Source organism: Theropithecus gelada, chromosome 3 (assembly GCF_003255815.1).
Source record: "Theropithecus gelada isolate Dixy chromosome 3, Tgel_1.0, whole genome shotgun sequence".
Lineage (NCBI taxonomy): Eukaryota > Metazoa > Chordata > Mammalia > Primates > Cercopithecidae > Theropithecus > Theropithecus gelada.
The window spans coordinates 182,972,766-182,991,677 of NC_037670.1; the positions used below are offsets into that span (position 1 = coordinate 182,972,766).

General features: G+C 41.2%; 1 protein-coding gene across 3 annotated transcripts in view; it reads right to left on the reverse strand.

The window, feature by feature from the left end:
• The window catches only part of VIPR2 (vasoactive intestinal peptide receptor 2), a 104,016-nt gene that overhangs the window by 10,147 nt on the left and 74,957 nt on the right, over positions 1–18,912 (reverse strand). For 2 of the 3 annotated variants that reach the window (XR_003118602.1, XM_025379728.1), the window contains exons 5-6: positions 17,692–17,789; positions 2,095–2,236 (exon numbers count right to left, since the gene is read on the reverse strand). The exons of the other annotated variant lie outside the window; for it this stretch is intronic. Coding sequence is in view for 1 of the 2 variants with exons in the window: in XM_025379728.1 (XP_025235513.1) it covers positions 2,095–2,236; positions 17,692–17,789 (240 nt within the window). In the remaining variant the exon portion in view is untranslated. The remainder of the gene's footprint in view (positions 1–2,094; positions 2,237–17,691; positions 17,790–18,912) is intronic. 3 annotated transcript variants of the gene reach the window in all.

Consider the following 18,912-nt stretch of genomic DNA (forward strand, 5'->3'; position numbering starts at 1 on the left):
TGGCTGACTTGTTTATTTAAAGCCTGAGCATTCTTTAGAGGACAGCAAGAGGGAAGACCCAGCTTGGCTCCTCTCTGGCCTCAGGCATCTCCCCTCCCTCCTGTCCTCTGTCCCCTCCCTCCTCCGTCGGTCACACGCTTTTCCCTTTGCCTCTGCTTTCCCCTTTCTGGTACTAGAGTCGCGGGGCATCTGGCATAAGGGGCAAAGCCGACTCCCTCTGTCCTCACAGAGCTCGACGCTGGGAACAGGCTCCGTGCCGCTGGGTGTCGTGGGGCCCCACCTGCACCTGGGCTTTGGATCCCGAGACTCCAGGCCAGTTGCTGGGTTTCCCTCAGCTCAGTTTCCTCGTCTGTGAAATGGGGCAACAGCTCTTTTAAAGGCGAATGAGTGTTCACCCACAGTGTCCACAGAAACAGCCCGGCATTTAGAGGAGGCTCTGTGCGGTGTGTGGGAGGCCAGGACCTCCCAGTGGGGCAGCCATACTGGCTCAAATCCACTCTGCCTCGGAGGTTCTGGGCACTCCTCTCGGGTTGAAGCGGTAGGGGAGAGTAGACAGCTGCTGCTCCAGGCCAGCACCCAGTCCCGAGGGCTACCACTTTCTATGTCGCAGGTCCTCCAGGGTCCGCCGGGGTCTACTGAGGGTCTGTTGTGTGTCCTGAGGGTCTGTCGAGGATCCTAAAGGTCTATCAAGGGTCACTGCTTTCTATGTCTCGGGTCCTGAGGGTCTGTCGTGGGTCATTGGTTTCTACATCACAGGTCCGTTGAGGGTCCGTCATGGGTCCTGAGAGTCAGTCATGGGTCCTAAGGGTCTGTCATGGGTCACTGCTTTTGATGTTATGGGTCCTTTGAGGGTCTGTCATGGGTCCCAGTGGTCCTCTGAGTGTCTGTCAAGTGTCTGTTGAGGGTGACTACTTTCTTCATGAAGAGCTAAGGGCAGGGGGATCTGCAGAGTGAAGCCTGAAACCATCTTGGTGAGAGAGAATCTGACACTGTCCTCACACTTCTTATGGGCGTTGACCACCGTTATATATGTAGGGAGACCCTCTTCCCAGGCCAGGAACTCAAAGGGCCAACTCCACCTGGGGACAGGGGCTTGCCAGGTGAAGAATCTTGTTAATTTTGTTATCACAGCAAATCTGATTCACAGGCATCACCACCAGCTTATCCCCAGAGGCACATTTCCTGCATGAAGACGATGACGGGCTATGAAACAGCTGACGTCTGTGCGGTTATAAATGGCATTACTACCTTAAAACTAAGCTAATTCAAATCTGTGCCAGCAGACGGACCTATCCAAGTCTAGTGCTCCTGGCTCCTTCAGAAGAACCTTGGTAGCGAGGGTGTCGGGTCGAGAGTGAGGTACCAGGGGCTTGAATCTTTCATAAAGATACTGAACATGTGGAATGCTCTGGGCCAGCAGGGATGTGCTTGGTAGAACGGCCTGCATGTAGGAGGTGCTCAACAGCACTTGCTATGTTAAACTGACTTGATTAGGTGCTAGATAACCACCAATAACCACCACAAATACAGCCGAGGGAGAAGGGCGTAGGTGGAGTGAAACATCCTGTACTGTATTTGTAGGACCTAATAATTAAGATTATCCTCAAATCAAAGAGTTGGACCCAAGATATTCACAGACACGCAACTGGGTTCACAATCAGGCTTTGCATGGAATTTACCCATAGCACAGATCAAGTTCTTCCAGCAATCTGGAAGGAAGTCTTTACTGCTCAGAGTCTAGGAGATTCAGATAGAAAGCAACAGAGTTGTGTGTGTTCATCTGTACCAAGATTCCTCAACCCAGATGTGTATGAGGAAGGGTGTGCCTTTCCTCAGTCTAGCTCCATGGGGGTCAGAGCTCAGGGCCCTTTCACTTCCCAGCCCTGATGGTGCCTGGGACTCCCACCCTCCCTGCCTCAGTGCCACCCCCAGGTCTCAGCGCCAACTGGGCCTGCTCTGGACCCAGCCTGTCTGCCAGACTCTCTGTTTCTCAGCCAGGGACCCTGCACCAGCACTGAGACATCCTCATCGTGAGAAGGGGGAACAGAGACAAAGGGACAAGACAGTGGGACCCTGTGGTGGGGACAGCCTTACCCAGGAGGACGGCTGGTTGGGACAGTGCAACGTGCCCGAACTGGAGTAGAGAACGTCGTCCTTGACCAGCACTGAGATGGCTCTCAGGATGAAGGACAGGAACAGGTTCAGATGGATGTAATTCCTGGTGCAGTGCAGCTTCCTGAGGTTGGGGAGTGGGGGAGAGAGGAATTGGTGGGGGAAGGGGAAGGAGGGAGAGAGGGAGAGAGAACCAGACAGACATGAGAAACTCATACTATGATCAGAGAAGCACAGAAAAATAAAAGAGTTGAGGGCAAGAAGCAGATTTCACCATGAATGGCAACTGCAATTTGCTGTGGCAGAGAAAAATGAAAAAGCTCTGTTAAGAATTTTTTTTGAGATAATAAAAGTGGATGAGATGAAGAAATGTTTTTAGCAAATACATATTGAATTTGATAACAAGTTTCCTATCAACAATTAAAAAGCTGTTAAAATCCCAACAAAGGAGGTCAGTGAAAATGGTGGTGTAGGGACCATTCAAGAAACAACAACAACAACAACAACAAAGATACTCAAAGGCTTATGGCAACCAAGTGAACCCTTAGCCGGGGGGAAAGGCCCTGAACAGGCAGAGAGCACGCTGTATTTAGTTCACCTTTTGTCCACTCCGCTCCAACATGGTGGTCATTTTGAAGACAGAAGCCCATGTTACTATTGTGGGTACTTGGTCCTGGAGGAATTTCATAAACCCAAGGAACTGTGTTTGTTTTGACCTTTCTGTGGGTTCTGGGCAAAAGACTCAGAATCCTCAGGCTGAGAAGTGGTTTTGCAGACATGCTGGAAGCTGAACGTATAAGCTCCTGCCACCTCAGGAAATACTTGGCAGTGGAGGCAAAAAACAGGCCCTCTGATAGCCTGAGAGGAAAAGCTGGGGAGTGAGAATCTTGGAGAATAAGGGCTTCAAGAAGCTCTCACATGAAGTGGGGAACCTAGAAATCCAGGTGCACGTTCAGGGCAGAAAGGACCAGAGAATCCCACAAGCTGTTATCTCAGGCTGCTCTTTAGGCTCAGCACAAGCAGGTGGTGAGGGCTAAGGCGGAGCTGCAAACAGGCTGGTTAAGCATTGAAGGAGTGCTCCCAACACAGAGCCAGCCTACAAAGGCCTAGAGAGGGCACTTTTTCTTTTCTTTCAGTTTTTAGCTCTTTGACTCCAGGTGTTTGTGGAAATCTCTGTCAAATAACTAGCTGATGACTGAGCTAAAAGTATATAGAGTTTTCAGAGGCCACTAAAGACCAAGAGTCTTTATAAAAATAGCTTAGAAAATCCCTAAATAAACAACTACAACCTGCAGCAAGAAACAACAAATCCTAGACGGGGGAGAATGTGATTCCAGAGTCATCACATCAGAATATTCAAAATGCCCAGTTTCAACAAAAAATATAAAGCAAAAAAAAAAAAAAAAAAAGAGAGAGAAAATATGACCCATTTATAGGAGAAAGAAAATGAATCAACAAAAATTATCCCTGAGGCATCACATGAAATAGATTTACCTTAAGTTTCTGACTTAAGGTCGTATGCAACAACTTTAAATAAAGTGTCTTAAATATGCTTAAAAAGCAAAAAAACAAAACAAACAAAAAAACTCACAAAAAAACCACCAAAAAAAAAAAAAACCCAAAAAAACAATTACCAAAAAACCGAAAGAAAACAAAACAAAACCTAAAACAAAAAACCATGGACAAATAAAGGAAACCAGGAGAACAATGTCTCAACACATAGACAATATTGATAAAAGAGACAGAAATTACAAAAAGTAACCATGTAGAAATTTTGGAGCTAAAATGCACAATTGAGCTAAAAGATTCACTGGGGGAGGCCAAAGCAGTTTTCTTTTCTTTTTTTTGTTTTTTTGAGACGAAATCTCATTCTATCACCCATGCTGGAGTGCAAAGGTGCAATCTCGGCTCACTGCAACCTCTGCCTCCCTGATTCAAGTGATTCTCCTGCCTCAACCTTCTGAGTAGCTGGGATTACAGGCACCTGCCACTACGCCCAGCTAATTTTTGTATTTTTAGTAGAGATGGGGTTTCACAATATTGGCTAAGCCGGTCTCAAACCTCTGACCATATGTGATCCACCTGCCTTGGCCTCCCAAAGTGCTGGGATTACAGGTGTGAGCCACCGCACCCGGTCTGGATTTGAGCAGGCAAAATAAGTCATCTGTGAACTTGCAGCGAGGTCAAATGAAATTATCCAGTCTGAGGAGCAGAAAGAAAACAAAGAATGAAGGAAAACGAGGAGAGCCCAAGAGCCTAAGAGACTTGTGGAATTCCGTCAAGTGCACCAGCACACGCATTGATGCCAAAATGATGATCCTGAAGTCACGCGGAATTACAAGGGATCCTGAATGGCCAAAACAATCTTAAAAAGAACAAAGCTGAAGAACTTACCATCTCAATTTCAAACTTACTACAGACTACCAAATAGTGTGGCACTGCATATAGATCAACGGTATAGAACTGAGAGTCCAGAATTAAACCTAACACATCTACGGCCATTTGATTTTTGACAAGGGTGCCAAGGACATTCAATAGGGAAAGAACAGTCTTTTTAACGACTGGTGCTGTGATGACTAGATGTCCATATGTAAAATCATACAGCTGGACCCCTACCTCACAGCATATTAAAAATTACTCAGAATGAATCAATGACCTAAACATAAGAGCTAAAACCGTAAAACTCTTCTGAAAAAATATAGGAGCAAATATTCATGACTTTTGGATTTCCTGTGTACTTGTGCTGTCAGCCACAAGTCTATTAGGCTCTGTTGGATTTCTTATGTTCTTATGCATGATACCAAAAGCACAGCAAGAAAACAACAGAAAAAGTGGACTTCATCAACATTGAAAACTTTTATGTATTAAAGGACATTACTAAGAGAGTTCAGAGAAAACCTACAGAATGGGAGAAAATGTCTGGAAATTATATATCTGATAAGGATTAGTATCCAAAATATACAAAGAACTCTTACAACTCAACAACAAAAACCCAATTAGAAAATAGGCAAAAACTTGACATCGATTTCTCCAAAGAAGATATACAAATGGTCAATAAGCACATAAAACCATAATGTGACATCATTGCATACCACTAGGATGGCAATAGTAATAATAATAATAAATTAAGAAAACAAAATAAAAGGTATTGGATGGATGTGAAGAAACTGGAACCCTCACATATTGCTAGTGGAAATGTAAAATGGTACAGTCGTTGTGGAAAGCAGTTTGGTGGTTTCTCAACACAGAATTACAATATGTCCCAGAATTTCGCTTGTAGGTATACACCCCAGAGTTGGAAACAAGTATTCAAACAAAACATGTACATGAATGTTCACGGCAGCTCTAACAGTTCAAATGTCCGTGAGCAGATGAATGGATAAACAAAATGTGGCATATCCACACAACTAAATACTATTCAACCATAAAGAGGCATGGAGTACTGACGTGGATGGAACCAAAAACATTCTGCTAAGTAAAGACACCAGTCACAAAAGGCCACATACTGTATGATGCATCCAGAGGAGGCAATTCCATAGAGAAGGCAGATTCTGGTTTCCAGGAGCCAGGGCGGATGGGGAGTGACTGCCTAATGTATAGGAGGCTTCCTTTTGGGACAATAGGAAGTTCGGGAACTAGATAATGGTGATAATTACACAACACTGTGAAGGTGCTTAATGCCAAGGAATTGTGTACCTTGAGATGGCACAAATGGTAAATTTTGTGTTATGGGTATTTTACCATAAATTTTGAAAATCCACCCTACCCCTCAAATTTTTAAACAATTATGGCCAGCTGTAAAACAATTTGGATTCTTGCATAAAAAAGAAAAATAATTTTTATCCAAAAGGATGTTAAATTTTTATTTCATTTATGGAAATTTTGTTAGAGAAATATAAAGAACAAACTAAGAAAGATATTTTACAAAAAGTGCAAATTTTCAATTAAGCCAAACTATTGCCCACAGAGTACAAGGCCTTTCTAATGTTATTAAAGATCCTGGGCCAGGCACGCTGACTCATGCCTGTAATCCCAACACTTTGGGAGGCCGAGGCACGTGGATCACCTGAGGTCAGGAGTTCAAGACCAGCCTGACAACATGGTGAAACCCTGTCTCTATTAAAAATACAAAAATTAGCCAGGCTTGGTGGTGGGTGCCTGTAATCCCAGCTACTTGGGAGGCTGATGCAGAAGAATCGCTTGAACCCGGGAGGCAGAGGTTGAGATTGAACCCAGGTGCTTGAACTCAGGAGCCAAGATTGCACCATTGCGCTCCAGCCTGGGCAACACGAGCGAAACTTTGTCTCAAAAAAAAAAAAAATAAAAATAAAGTATCCTTTAATTTAAAACTTGAAAACTTGCAAGTACTTTTCTTTGGTTTTTGTTGAGTTGTGTGGTTAAGAGACACTCACTGGACAATTAATAGTTTGAATTCTTTAATTTCAGAGGAATTCCAAATTTATAAACAAATGTCAATTGATGGCCTAAAAATTAGAAATTATGGTGTAAATATTTTTTCATAGTTTCCATTTGTCAAAGAATTCAGTTATATATGAAAAAACTAGTTTCTATTATGACAGACACTGCTCCAGCTATGGCAGGTCAAAAATCTGAATTTATTGCAATTCATTTGAAATTTAAAACAAGGGACAGATATTTCCATTATTGCTTCATTCCACTGTATAATACTGTTGAAAGTATTTGTGTTCCATTTTATGAAGCAGACTCTAGAAAAACCATCAAGAATGTAGTTGTTAAAATCTTTCAATATTTATGTGCAAAAGGTTTGAATCGCTGAGCATTTACACAACAGCTGAAAGAAACGAGACAATGAACTTAATGATCTAGTGTTCTTTACCAATGCTTGGGTGAGTCATGGAAGAATTTTACAATATTCACTCTATTGGTAACTCCAAGTCAAGATTTTTCTCAAACAATAAGTGCTTCCCAAATATCCAATTATCAAAGGCAAAATGACAATATAATTTATGTTTTCTCACTGCTATCCTGTTGATTTAGAAACCTTGAAGAAAAGAGAGCTCATCTGTGACATAGCTAGGTATGAAAAATTATGTGGAAATAAAAACTTTCCATAATATAAATCAGAATTAGTGATTTAATATTTTTCTAACATGAATAAATATGCAGAATATTTTAATTACAATCAAGAGAACCATTTAAACTGGCAGAAAAACACCATATAAATTTAAGAAACACTTTTTCTAATCAATGAATTTAGAGTTGTATGCCAATATATGCATTGCACCTTGGACTTTGACATTAGTTATACTGAGCTGATACAAGGGTAAGCTTATTTAACTTGAGAAGACATAATTTGCAAACAAAGGTGCTTTTGCTTCAAAGTTAAATCAACTCTTTCTAAAAATGGTGACCTAGTTTTGTTAATGTGGATATGAATAGTAAAGGGAAATGACTCCTGGTACCCTAGTGACTTGCTGGAGAACTTTTACGTATGTTTGGACAGCTAGGTATGTTTGAACAACTTTTTCAACTGTAAATTTTAAAACTGTAAAGGCAGGTCAAGTATTTTCAATACAAACCACTGACCAAATTGAACTACGCTGTGTGAACTACAAACTGGATTTTGAAGACTTACTCTGAACACAAGAATGTAAATAGCTCATTAATATTCTTTTATATTGATTACATATTGAAGTCATATTTTGGATCTAACAACTTTAATAAAATGTATTATTAAAGTTAATTTCACTGGTTTCTTTTTATTTTTAAAAGAAAATGTTAAAATGAGGCTACTAGAACACTTACAATTATGCTACTGGCTTGCCTTATGTTTCTGTTGGACACTGCTGATCCCGACAGCTATGGGATCGTGCTTTTTCAGCTCTCTCTTTGGGCTGGCACCCGCCAAACTCCTCCACAGCCAGCATGCACTCAGCTTAGCCCTTCCCGATGTCCTGCACAGCTCTAGGGGCTTTCTCTAGTTCTTTCACAAACCTCTGCTGGGTCCACTTGTTCAAGGTATGGAGGACCCTTCTCTCCCACTCAAAAGATTCCTCATTCTTAGCCTTCCGTTTCTTGAGCCTTATTTTTACTTTTTCTATCAACGTGCCACCCCCGTTCCTGTACCCCTGGTGGACGCTGGGCGTCTCTGTTCCTCTACCAAGCACACACTCCCATAAAACTGTCTCTCTTGGAATTCTCTTCTTCCAGCAAGACCCTCATCAAATGTCAACATGAACCTTTCTTGCGGCTTAAGTTTATGTGACATCTTGCTTTTCTAAAAAGTATTCAGAACATTTTGTTTATAACTCTCTTAGAACACTTAAATTCTGCTTCAGAGAAGACTTAGTTGGAACACACCCTAAAGAGGACCTCCACTTGTGGCCGTGAAGGGGAACCCCTCAGGAAAGGATCAGGGTGACCCTAAAAAGCTGCCCAAAGGCTTTGGGGAGCAGCCACAGCCACAGGGACCAAAGGGCCGGACTCTGGGGAGAAGGCAATGGCACTGTGGGGAGCGCCGGGGCCCTCCAGGGCCTCTGCGGCTGTCTGCTGGTTTAGTTCTCTGGTACGGAGGGTGTTCAGAAAGGACAAGCCCAGAGCCAGGGCCAGAGCGAGGGCAGCCTCACCCGCCAGAGCAGAAATGGGAGATAAGGGCTGTTGGGTGACCCTCGGGGAGCAACGACTCTGCAGGAAAGGAAATAGAGGCTGCATCCAAATCCTTTCGGTCTCTGAGATGGTTGTGTGTTGGGTGAGAGGCTGAGAAAGCAGAAAGCAGTGGCCAAGGCTGAGTACTTGGGGGAAATGCCTGCAGCCTCATGGGTACTGGGTGGCAAGTGGCAGGATTCAGGGCCTGAGGGAGGCGGGGTTCCCAGGCCTTCATGGGGGAGTCCCAAATAGCTGTGGCCCAGAGTGACGACAAATCAGAGAGCACCCGGTTGCTTGAAGCCTGAAACGCAGGCCCAAACCCAGCCCCAAACACACGTGGCCTTGATGGCCCAGGCTGGTCTGCCCTTCCTACCATGAAAAATTCAAATCCTCTGCAGTAAGATAATCACCTGAAGCCTCTGCAATTTAAGTATTTGTAATTTCAGTAACAGTTACTAGCTATGCCAGAAACAGGACTAAGTAATCAAAAGCCAAGTTAAAAAGAAAAAACACTGGCCGGGCACAGTGGCTCGCGCATGTAATCCTAGCACTTTGGGAGGCCAAGGTGGGTTGATCACTTGAGATCAGGAGCTCGAGACCAACCTGGCCAACAAGGTGAAACCCCGTCTCCACTAAAAATACAAAAATTAGCTGGGCATGGTGGTGCACGCCTGTAATCCTAGCTACTTGGGAGACTGAGGCAGGAGGATCGCTTGAACCCGGGAGGCAGAGGTTGCAGTGAGCAGAGATCACACCACTGCACTCCAGCCTGGGTGACAGAGACAGACTCTGTCTCAAAACACACACGCACACACACACACACACACACACAAACAAAAACAAAAACAAAAACAGACAATAGAGATTCAGATGCTAGTGTTTTAAGACATGGGACTATAAAATTAATATATTTAAGAAAACAGATAAAGAGATGGAGAATTTTATTAGATAATAAAATTAAGACAATCAAATAGAAAATTTAAAACTTAAAAAACCTTGAAATTAAGAGTTAAATAGAGGGGACTAACATTAACATAACACAGCAGATGCGAGTACTATGAATTGGATCAGTAGTATGTCTAGATTAAAGTAGAAACCAAAAATATGAAAAATATAGGAAAAAATAGTAAGATAATACATGGGAAATGGAGTTTTAGGAAGAGAGGAGAATGAGGAAGGAGCAGCATTTGAAGAGATGCTAGCCACAAAGTTTTTTGAAACTGATAAAAGACAATAACAGATTAAAGGAACTCTACAAACCCCAAGAAGGAGAAATACAAAGAAAACCACCTTAAGTCCTGTGAAAGTGTAACCGCTAAAAACCGAAAAAAGTCTTCAAAGCTTCAGAGAAAAAAAGACACGCTGCCTCAAAGGAACAATGCTGCACTGGCAGCTGACTTTTCAGAAGAGGTCACGACGTACATCTTTAATGTGGTGAAAGAAAATAACTGCCAACAGAATTCAATCCTCTCCAAAATAGCCTCAAAAGTGAAGGCAAAATTAAAATGATTTCAAGCAACCAAAACTCGTAAGAATTCACTGCTGGTGGGACTGTGCTGAGAGAAATACTACAGGGAAATCTTCCTGCAGTAGGAAAATGATCCCAGATGGAAATACGAAATGCAGGAGAATGAAGAGCACCAGAAAGAAATGTTGGGGGAACGCTAAGTAAATGCGACTTTTAACACAACAACAATAGTATTTATATATGGAATTAAAATACATGACAAAAACATAAAACATCTTAGAGGTAAATGGAGCTAAAAGGTTGTAAAATTCTTGAATTGACTGGAAAGTGGTAAAAATAGCTACTGGACGTTAACTCATGAGAAAATGATGCCTATTGTGAATCTGGGGTGACAACTAGAAGAATAACAACAATCCAAAAGGGGAGAAGAAAACTGGAATAATAAAAATACTTGATCAATTCAAAAGAAACAAGAATATGTGCAAAACCAACTAAGAACAGCTGAGACAATTAGAAAGCAAAGAAATGAAAGGTAGATTAGAACTCAGAGTTGTCATAAGTAGACTGTGTGTATGAAAATGCTGCATTTAAAAATAAAGATTGGAGACAAAAAGTAAATTCCAATTAAATGGAGCTTATAAAATATATACCTTTAATATAAAACACAGGGAAGTAGAAAATAAAAACACATAAAACCATACACTTGAAAACACAAAATAAAGCTAATATAATGATCTTCAATATCAGACAAAGCAGATTTTTAAGGTAGGGGACATTACTACATATTGGCAGTTTAAACTGATATACTCCTAATGACACAGCCTTAAAATATAGATGGTAAACAGTGAAAGAATTAAAAGGACAAATAGACAAGCCCACAATTATAGTTGGAGATTTTAATACATGTCATTCAGTACTGGTAGAAAAATATATGTCTTTCAGTTCTGGTAGAAAAAGCAGTTAAAACAATCAGTAAAGATTTGGAATAATTAAATAACATTAAAAAAGGGTGTGAATGATATATGTAGCATATAACCAAGAACTGCATAATTTACTTTATTTTCAAATGAAAATGAAACTTTTACCAAAACAGATGGCATGCCAGATCAAAAAGCAAGCCTCAACGAACTTCAGAGGACTGAAAGTTGGTTCTTGGAAACCACTGATAAAATTGATAACACTTTATTCAGTAAGACACATCAAGATAAAAAGAAAGAAAACACAAATTGACAATACCAGGACTGAAGGAGCAGGGACCTGTATAGATGTTACATACATTAAAAATGTAACAGAACATTGAAAACATTGATGAAATGGGCAAATTCCTTGAAAAGCAGAACTAACATACAAAGAAACAGAGAGTCTGAATAGTCCTATATCTGGTTTAGAAATTTTGAACAGCCAAATAAAACCTTCTCACAAAAAAACTCTCTGCCCTGTTGGCTCTTCTGTTGACTTCTTCCAAACATTTAAAGAAGATATAACATCTTATCTAACCTAAACTACTCCAAAAAATAGAAAAGAGAAAACACTTTCCTCTTCACTTTATGGGCCAACACCAAACCTTACCAGATTGACTCATGGGAAAGGAAAACAATAGATCAATTTCATGAATGTAGATGCGAAAATTCTCAACAAAATGTTAGCAAGCTGAGTTCAGCTATATATTAAAAACATAATATATCAAAACCACATAGGGTTAATTTAGGAATGAGAAGTGGATTTAACATTAGAAAATCTATCCATGTAATATTTCAAATTAAATGAACAAATGATAAAAACCATATGTATATACATAAAAATCATGATAAAATTCAAAAGCCATTCATGACTACACACTCTCAGAAAACTGGGAATTAAGAGGAACTTTCTTAATTTGGTAAAACGTATCTTCAAAATATCTACAGCAAACATTATGCTTATAGGGAAGTATGGAAAGCTTTCACTCTGAGTTCAGAAATAAGAAAATGTTTGCTATCACCACTTCTATTCAACATTGTACTTCACAAACGGCACGAATGACACATAGAAAAATCCAAGAGAATTTACGGAATAATTAAAGAATTCATAAAGGAATTTAGCAAGGTTGCTGAAGCAAGAGTTTTTTTTTTTTTTTCCTTCTGAGACAGGGTCTTACTCTGTCGCCCAGGCTGGTCTCAAATTCCTGGGCTCAAGCGATCCTCCTGCCTTGACCCAAAGTGCTGGGATTATAGGCATGAGCCACTGTACCTAGACTTTGAAGCAAGATTAATATACTAAAATCAATTCTTTTTCAAGAAACAATTAGAAATGGAATTTAACAAAATATTTATAATAGCATAAACAAATACCTAAGAATGACTATTAAATTATGTATAAGACTTCCACTCAGAAAATCATAAAACACTGAGAGAAATTAAAGAAAACCAAAACAAATGGAAGGATCTACTATGATCACAGGTTGGATGATTCAAAATTAGAATGATGTCCTGTCTATCTAAGCTGATCTACAGATACAATGCAATACCAAATGAAATTGCAATAGAATTTTTGTTTGTTTGTTTGTTTGTTTTTTTGAGAGAAAGTGTCTTGCTCTGTTGCCCAGGCTGGAGTGCAGTGGTGTGATCATGGCTCACTGCAGCCTCAACCTGGGCTCAAGTGCCCACCACGGCCAGCTAATTTTAAATTTTGTTGTAGAGACTGTAGAGACGGGGTCTCTCTATGTTGTCCTGGCTTGTCTTGAACTCCTGAGCACAAGCAGTCATCCTGCTTTGGCCTCCCAAAGTGCTGGGATCACAGGCGTGAGCCACTGTATCCAGCCTGATTTTGCAAAATGGCAATTGACATTAAAGGTTCATTTTTAAGAGTTGATTTTTAAAATTCACATGTAAGTACAAATGGCCAAGCTCTTCCTAATTAAAAAAAAAAAAAAAAAAAAAAGTTGATGGACTCGGACTTGTAGGAATAAAGACTTATTAAAGGCAGGGAAATTATAATAAACAGAAACAGTGCAATGGTAGAAGGCCAAAGGAGCAGAACTGGGACTCGAGGCCCCCACACATGCCACTGCCTGCTCTGTGAAGAGAAGCATTGCAGGCCACAGAAGCCCCTTCCTGTATTCGCTCCTGGACAACGGGATACACATGCTGAAAGCCCTAAAGAAACTTCACCCTGCTTCACACCATAGCAGAAATAAATCCCAGGTGGATTATGGACAGAAACATGAAAAGTTAAAATAACAACATCTCTAGATGATAAAAAAAAAAAAAAAAGAACATGGCAAAGATTTCTTAAGAGGACTCAAGAAACAATGACATAAAGAAACAAATGTTAAATGAGCTCCATTAACATTAAGAGCTTCTGTTTATCCAAAGACCATGAAGACAGCTTAAACCCAATCACAGAGCTGGAGACAAAATCCATAATACTCATACGTAATGAAAGGCTCTAAGATTCCTAAACATTGACTTAAATAGAGGGAGAGACCAAATATTTAAAATAAGCGAACTCATTTTGAAATGGCACTTCAAAAAAAGCAAGATTTTGAAATGTATGAACTCATTTCCACCAGGGAAATCAGGGAAATGTAAATTAAAACACCGTTCTATGTTATGAAAGACCCACAAGAATGGCTGAAGGCTTAAAAATGGACAATACCAAATGGAGGCAAGGGTGTGATGCAAATGGAAGCCTCCTGCACTGTTGGTGGGTGTGTACACTGGTAACCACTTTGGAAATTACTTGGCAGCATTCATTTCTTTTTTATAAATTTATTTATTTTTAGTGGACACATAACTGTATATATTTATGGGGTATACTTTGATGCTTTCATACATATCTATGTGGTATAATGATCCCAGCAGGCTATTAGCATATCTACTGGCAGTGTTTAGGAAGACTGACTCTATGTATAGCCTATGACCAGTAAGTATAAAATAAACACAAATGTAAATATAAATGTGTGTACATATACACACACATACCTAAAGTAACATATGCATCTGTGCATGAGATGATGACTAAGAATATAATAGCAGCATTATTTGTTATGCCTCAAACTGAGTAACCTATATGTCCATGAACAGTTGATTGGATAAATATATTATTTTTTTGAGTGGAATACTATATGGCAAGAAAATAAAACATGGTAACTACATGCAACAGCATGGATGAACCTCCTTGCAAAATGCTGAGTGAAAGAATCCAGAGACCAGGAGTTCCTTTCACATGATTCCGAGGTAATGTTTTCAAAAAGAGAGAAAAGTTGTCTCTGGTGCCAGAGCTGTGAATAACGACTGCTTTTCAGAAGGGAGGTGGGGTGGACATGGTGGCTTCTGGGTCCCTGGTGAGAGTCGTGTCCCACATCTCAATCTGGTGCTGTGTTCGCTTGGTAAACATGCATTCTGAATGTGTACTGCATTAGCAAATGTTTATTTTAGCATATGTAACACTGCCACAGAGCCTTAGTAAGCAAAGAATTGTAAACATGCTCTGAATTTTCTCAGTCTCTTGGGAGCAATTCCAAAGCTGCATGGCCACTGCACCAGGCTCACGCACCTGTGCTGCTCCCTCTGGCTTCTCTCCTCAACGCCCCTTCCTCAGACGGTAAATGTCCCCCACCAGTGCCATTTTGCTTCCCACTGATTATCTCATTGGCTGCGTTTCTCTCTCCAAATCACCTTTTTCCCTCTCTTATTTTCTTTTTCTCCTTCCCTCTCTCTCCCACCATATGTGTTTCTGTGGAGTGGGGTTGGCACTCACAGCCATCGCTCAGAGATGAGCACGCTTTTGGTCCAGTTAGCAAGCCATCCAAATACATGTTTGCTGGGTTTCTCAGTGATATTCTTCATTACTCACTGTTCATTTTAAATTTTCACTTCCATGTATGGATCTGCCAATGGGCAATGGAGGTAGTGGAAGGTGTGGCTTCCGGAAAGGGGGAGGACAGGAGTCTGCTCATTAGCAATGGTGGGAAAGGATTTTGGAGGCCATGTCCATCTGACAGAGACAGAGGTGCAGGCTGCAGTGGTGAGAGCCTGGGTTGAAATCAGGGCTCTGCATGCACCAGCTCAGCAACCTGCAATGTCCAGTGACCTTCCTGGGGCTGCACTCTCCACCTGGAGAAACTGGGTCAGTGTCAGTACTTACCTGATGATGTTAACATCTGTAAAGTACTTGGCATGGTGCATGTTAGCAGTTACAGCTGTCCCTCGGTGTCTACAGGGGATTGGGTCCAATCCCCCTCCCCCAACCTTGCCCCCCTTACCCCATGCCAAAATCCATGAATGTGCAACTCCCACATTTGGCCCTTCAGGACCCACGGATACATGAAGCTGGCCCTCCATATCTGCAGGCTTCTCATCCTGAGAATAGCTTATATTTCTGATCTGTGGTTGAATCCGTCGATACAGAGGGCTGACCGTATTGAAAAACATTCTCAGAGAAGTGGACCATGCAGTTCAAACCCGTGTTGTTTGAGAAGCAACTGTGCTGTGGTCCCTGCTGGACTGACATGGACTGGAGCTGTCTCTGTCAGTCCCTGGGTCATAGGGGCAGCGTCACCATAGGATGACTCCCCCACAAAGCTGGTCATGTATTTGTTGTGAGAGTCAACGCTGCACTTTGGGACGTGTTCTAAGAAATAAGTAGCTCCATTTCCCGTGTATAAAATAAGAACATGGCTACTGAAGGCTTTCTTGGCTTATGGGGTTATTTTCGAGAAGAAATGTTCAATGTCTGCAAAGCATTCTGCTTCCTGGGTATAATTACTGAGACAATGGAGCACGTTATTTTTATAATTCGGACTTTAGAATCGACAGACTCTCACAGCTCTCAAGAAGTGGCACTGGACCCTGCTTCTGACAGAAGGACGTGGGATGAGCCCCAAGTCGAGAGATACACACCAACTCTGGATGCTTTTTCTGGCAAACATCACACACGTGGCCACCAGCAGAATGACATCCAACATAGACATCCACTTTTTTCAGCTCAGAAGTTCCACAGGCAGGTGACTAACAATGCCCACAGATGGAGGAGTGTGTTCTGTGCCCTAAAGGATCAGTGTTCATAGGCGGGATAATTCCCAACGCTCTTGGGTTGCCTAATTAAATATGTCACACTGTACATATGTGAAGGAAATGGATGTGTGTAAAAAATAAGGATTGTTCAATATAGGAAAATAAGATAAAATTTTCAGATTTAATTACCCTGGGTCAGCTTACCTCCTTAAAGTTTTCCTCTCTTTCTTTTTAGCAACTTGAAAATTTAAACATATATAGTAAAATATTATAGTCTGTAAAATATAGAGTATAATAGAACAAATATTAATATTATACCAGCTTTTAAAAATAACTAGAATATGATAGGCCTTTCTCACACTTTTCAAAGTGCAGCCCTGTATTAAAGGTACACTTATTCTTTCTGAGAATTACCAACCATAGTTGAGATGCCTGAACAATAAAAAGCATAACTCAATTACATTTGCTGGGTTTCTTAGCTGGATTCTCAACCACTCCTAACTTGTTTATTTTACTTCCAAGTATGGATCTCCTAATGGACTGTTGTTAGGGTCTAGAAACATTCCATTTGTTATATCATTGATTTTATCTGACATACTGGCAAACATTTGGATTACATTTTAGCAAAGAGAAATAAAATATGTAGTGATTGATATATAGAGTAAGCTGAATAGCCTTCATTTTATTTAGTGCTAATGATACATAAGGCAGATTTAATCCTAATTCACCAATGAGCTCTTCCTATAGAGAAACTACTGTTCTGGGACCAAACCCTCTACCCCCAACCCAAATCAAACAATGATTTGATTGGTCAAATCATCTGTACAATGTCATCATTAGTTACCAAGAGACCCACTAAAGATGCAGGTGGGCAGGGGCCATCTCACCTCACTGCCAGGGAAGAGTGGGAAGCATTTAATAAGCCCTCATCACAGCCTCACGTGCCATGCTAAGCCTTTCACATCTACCGACACATCAAGTTCTCACAACAGCCCTCTGAAGGGGGCTTCTTAGTCTCCACATGTTACAGAAGCACAGACAGGTTAAGTACTTTGTCCGAGGTCACACAGCTGCTAAGAGACTGCCCCAGGATTTGAACCCAGACAGTCTGACTCCACCTTCATGCTCTTAAACACATTGCAGCATCTCTAATAGAGCACCTACAGCCAAAACACAGGAGCTTCTGGATGGCAAGGGCGAGATCATATTTCTTCTGTATTTTCCATGCATTTGCATAATGGCTAAGTATGTAATAAATGATAGCTGAGCTGAATTCCTATCCAAGGTCAGCATTATCTCTTTACATAATAAATGCAGAGTATTTAAATAAAAATATAAATGTTAACATCATATTTCATGTCAGCATTCTCCAAGGGAGTCTTATTGGCTTAGCACACAGAGGGCTCCAGGCTGGGTGGCGCCTAGAAGGCCTAAATGGAAACTGCTTGTCTTGTATTCTTTGCAGAATTACTAATTTCTGCTCCTTACCTGAAGAGGCACAGAATTATGCTTCCTGTTGCAAGAGACATCAGAGAGACACTGTAGCCCAGGGTGTAAATAGCCTTCACCAGAATATAAAACGTGATCTACAAAGAAAGAAAATGGATCTGTAAGCTGAGGGTGACCAGCAGCACCAGACAACAGGAACGGTTCCAACATCCAGCCCTGTGCTCTGGCCATGAAGGACTCTTGCCTGCCTGGAAGGCATAAGACAGTCTCACTTTATAATTCCACCTCCATTTTGAACCAAAAAATGACCCCCACCACTCAGAACCTCTACTTTTTTCTTATAATTCATCATGAATGACTTTGCATGGTTCCCGTAAAGCACCTCTGTCTGAAGGGAACATGACCCGCCACCATCAGGGAAAGCAAAGGAAGGAAGCGCTGAGCTAAGTTCAGAAAGAGAGCTCAGTCTGTCCCTGAGGCAGCACATCTAGCTTTCTGACACTTCTGGATGAGCTCAAGTGGACACACAGGTCTGAGTACATTAAACACTATGACCTACAGGCACAGGGTGAGGTGCTCCAGACAGAGGTACTTGCCTAAGCCAGAGCCAGTTGCTGAGTTGCAGTATCTTGGGAATTTTATTTCCTTAACATTTCTTAATTTAGCAAGGTTCATGGCTTGATACTTTTAATCTCCATGAAATCATCAGGCACAGGAGGGATTCATGATCATCACTGTGGCAGAATCACTGGGAGTTCTATGACAACAGGGAATCCTACACAAAAAGAACTGGGTCCTCTAGAAGGAAAACCAGTGCTGGTCATGATAAAACCAGCAACACCTGCAGGGCATCATCATAGCTCGCCACTCCCAAAGCTGCTTCCTGGTCTGCATTTTCTTGATAAAGCTAATTCATATAAAATAAAGAGGGAAACAATCCATGTGTGCTTACATGATGAATTTTATTTTTGCCAAGAGGTCCTAAGTAAGTACAACCGAACCTCACTGTTATTTTACAATACAAAATTTAAGGCAAAACTCAAAAAGTTATGCTCTTGTTTATTAGTTTGGCTCTTAATTATAACTTTACTGTTTAATTATTATTTAGAACTTATGGCCGGGCGCGGTGGCTCAAGCTTGTAATCCCAGCACTTTGGGAGGCCGAGACGGGCGGATCACGAGGTCGGGAGATCGAGACCATCCTGGCTAACACGGTGAAACCCCGTCTCTACTAAAAAATACAAAAAACTAGCCGGGCGG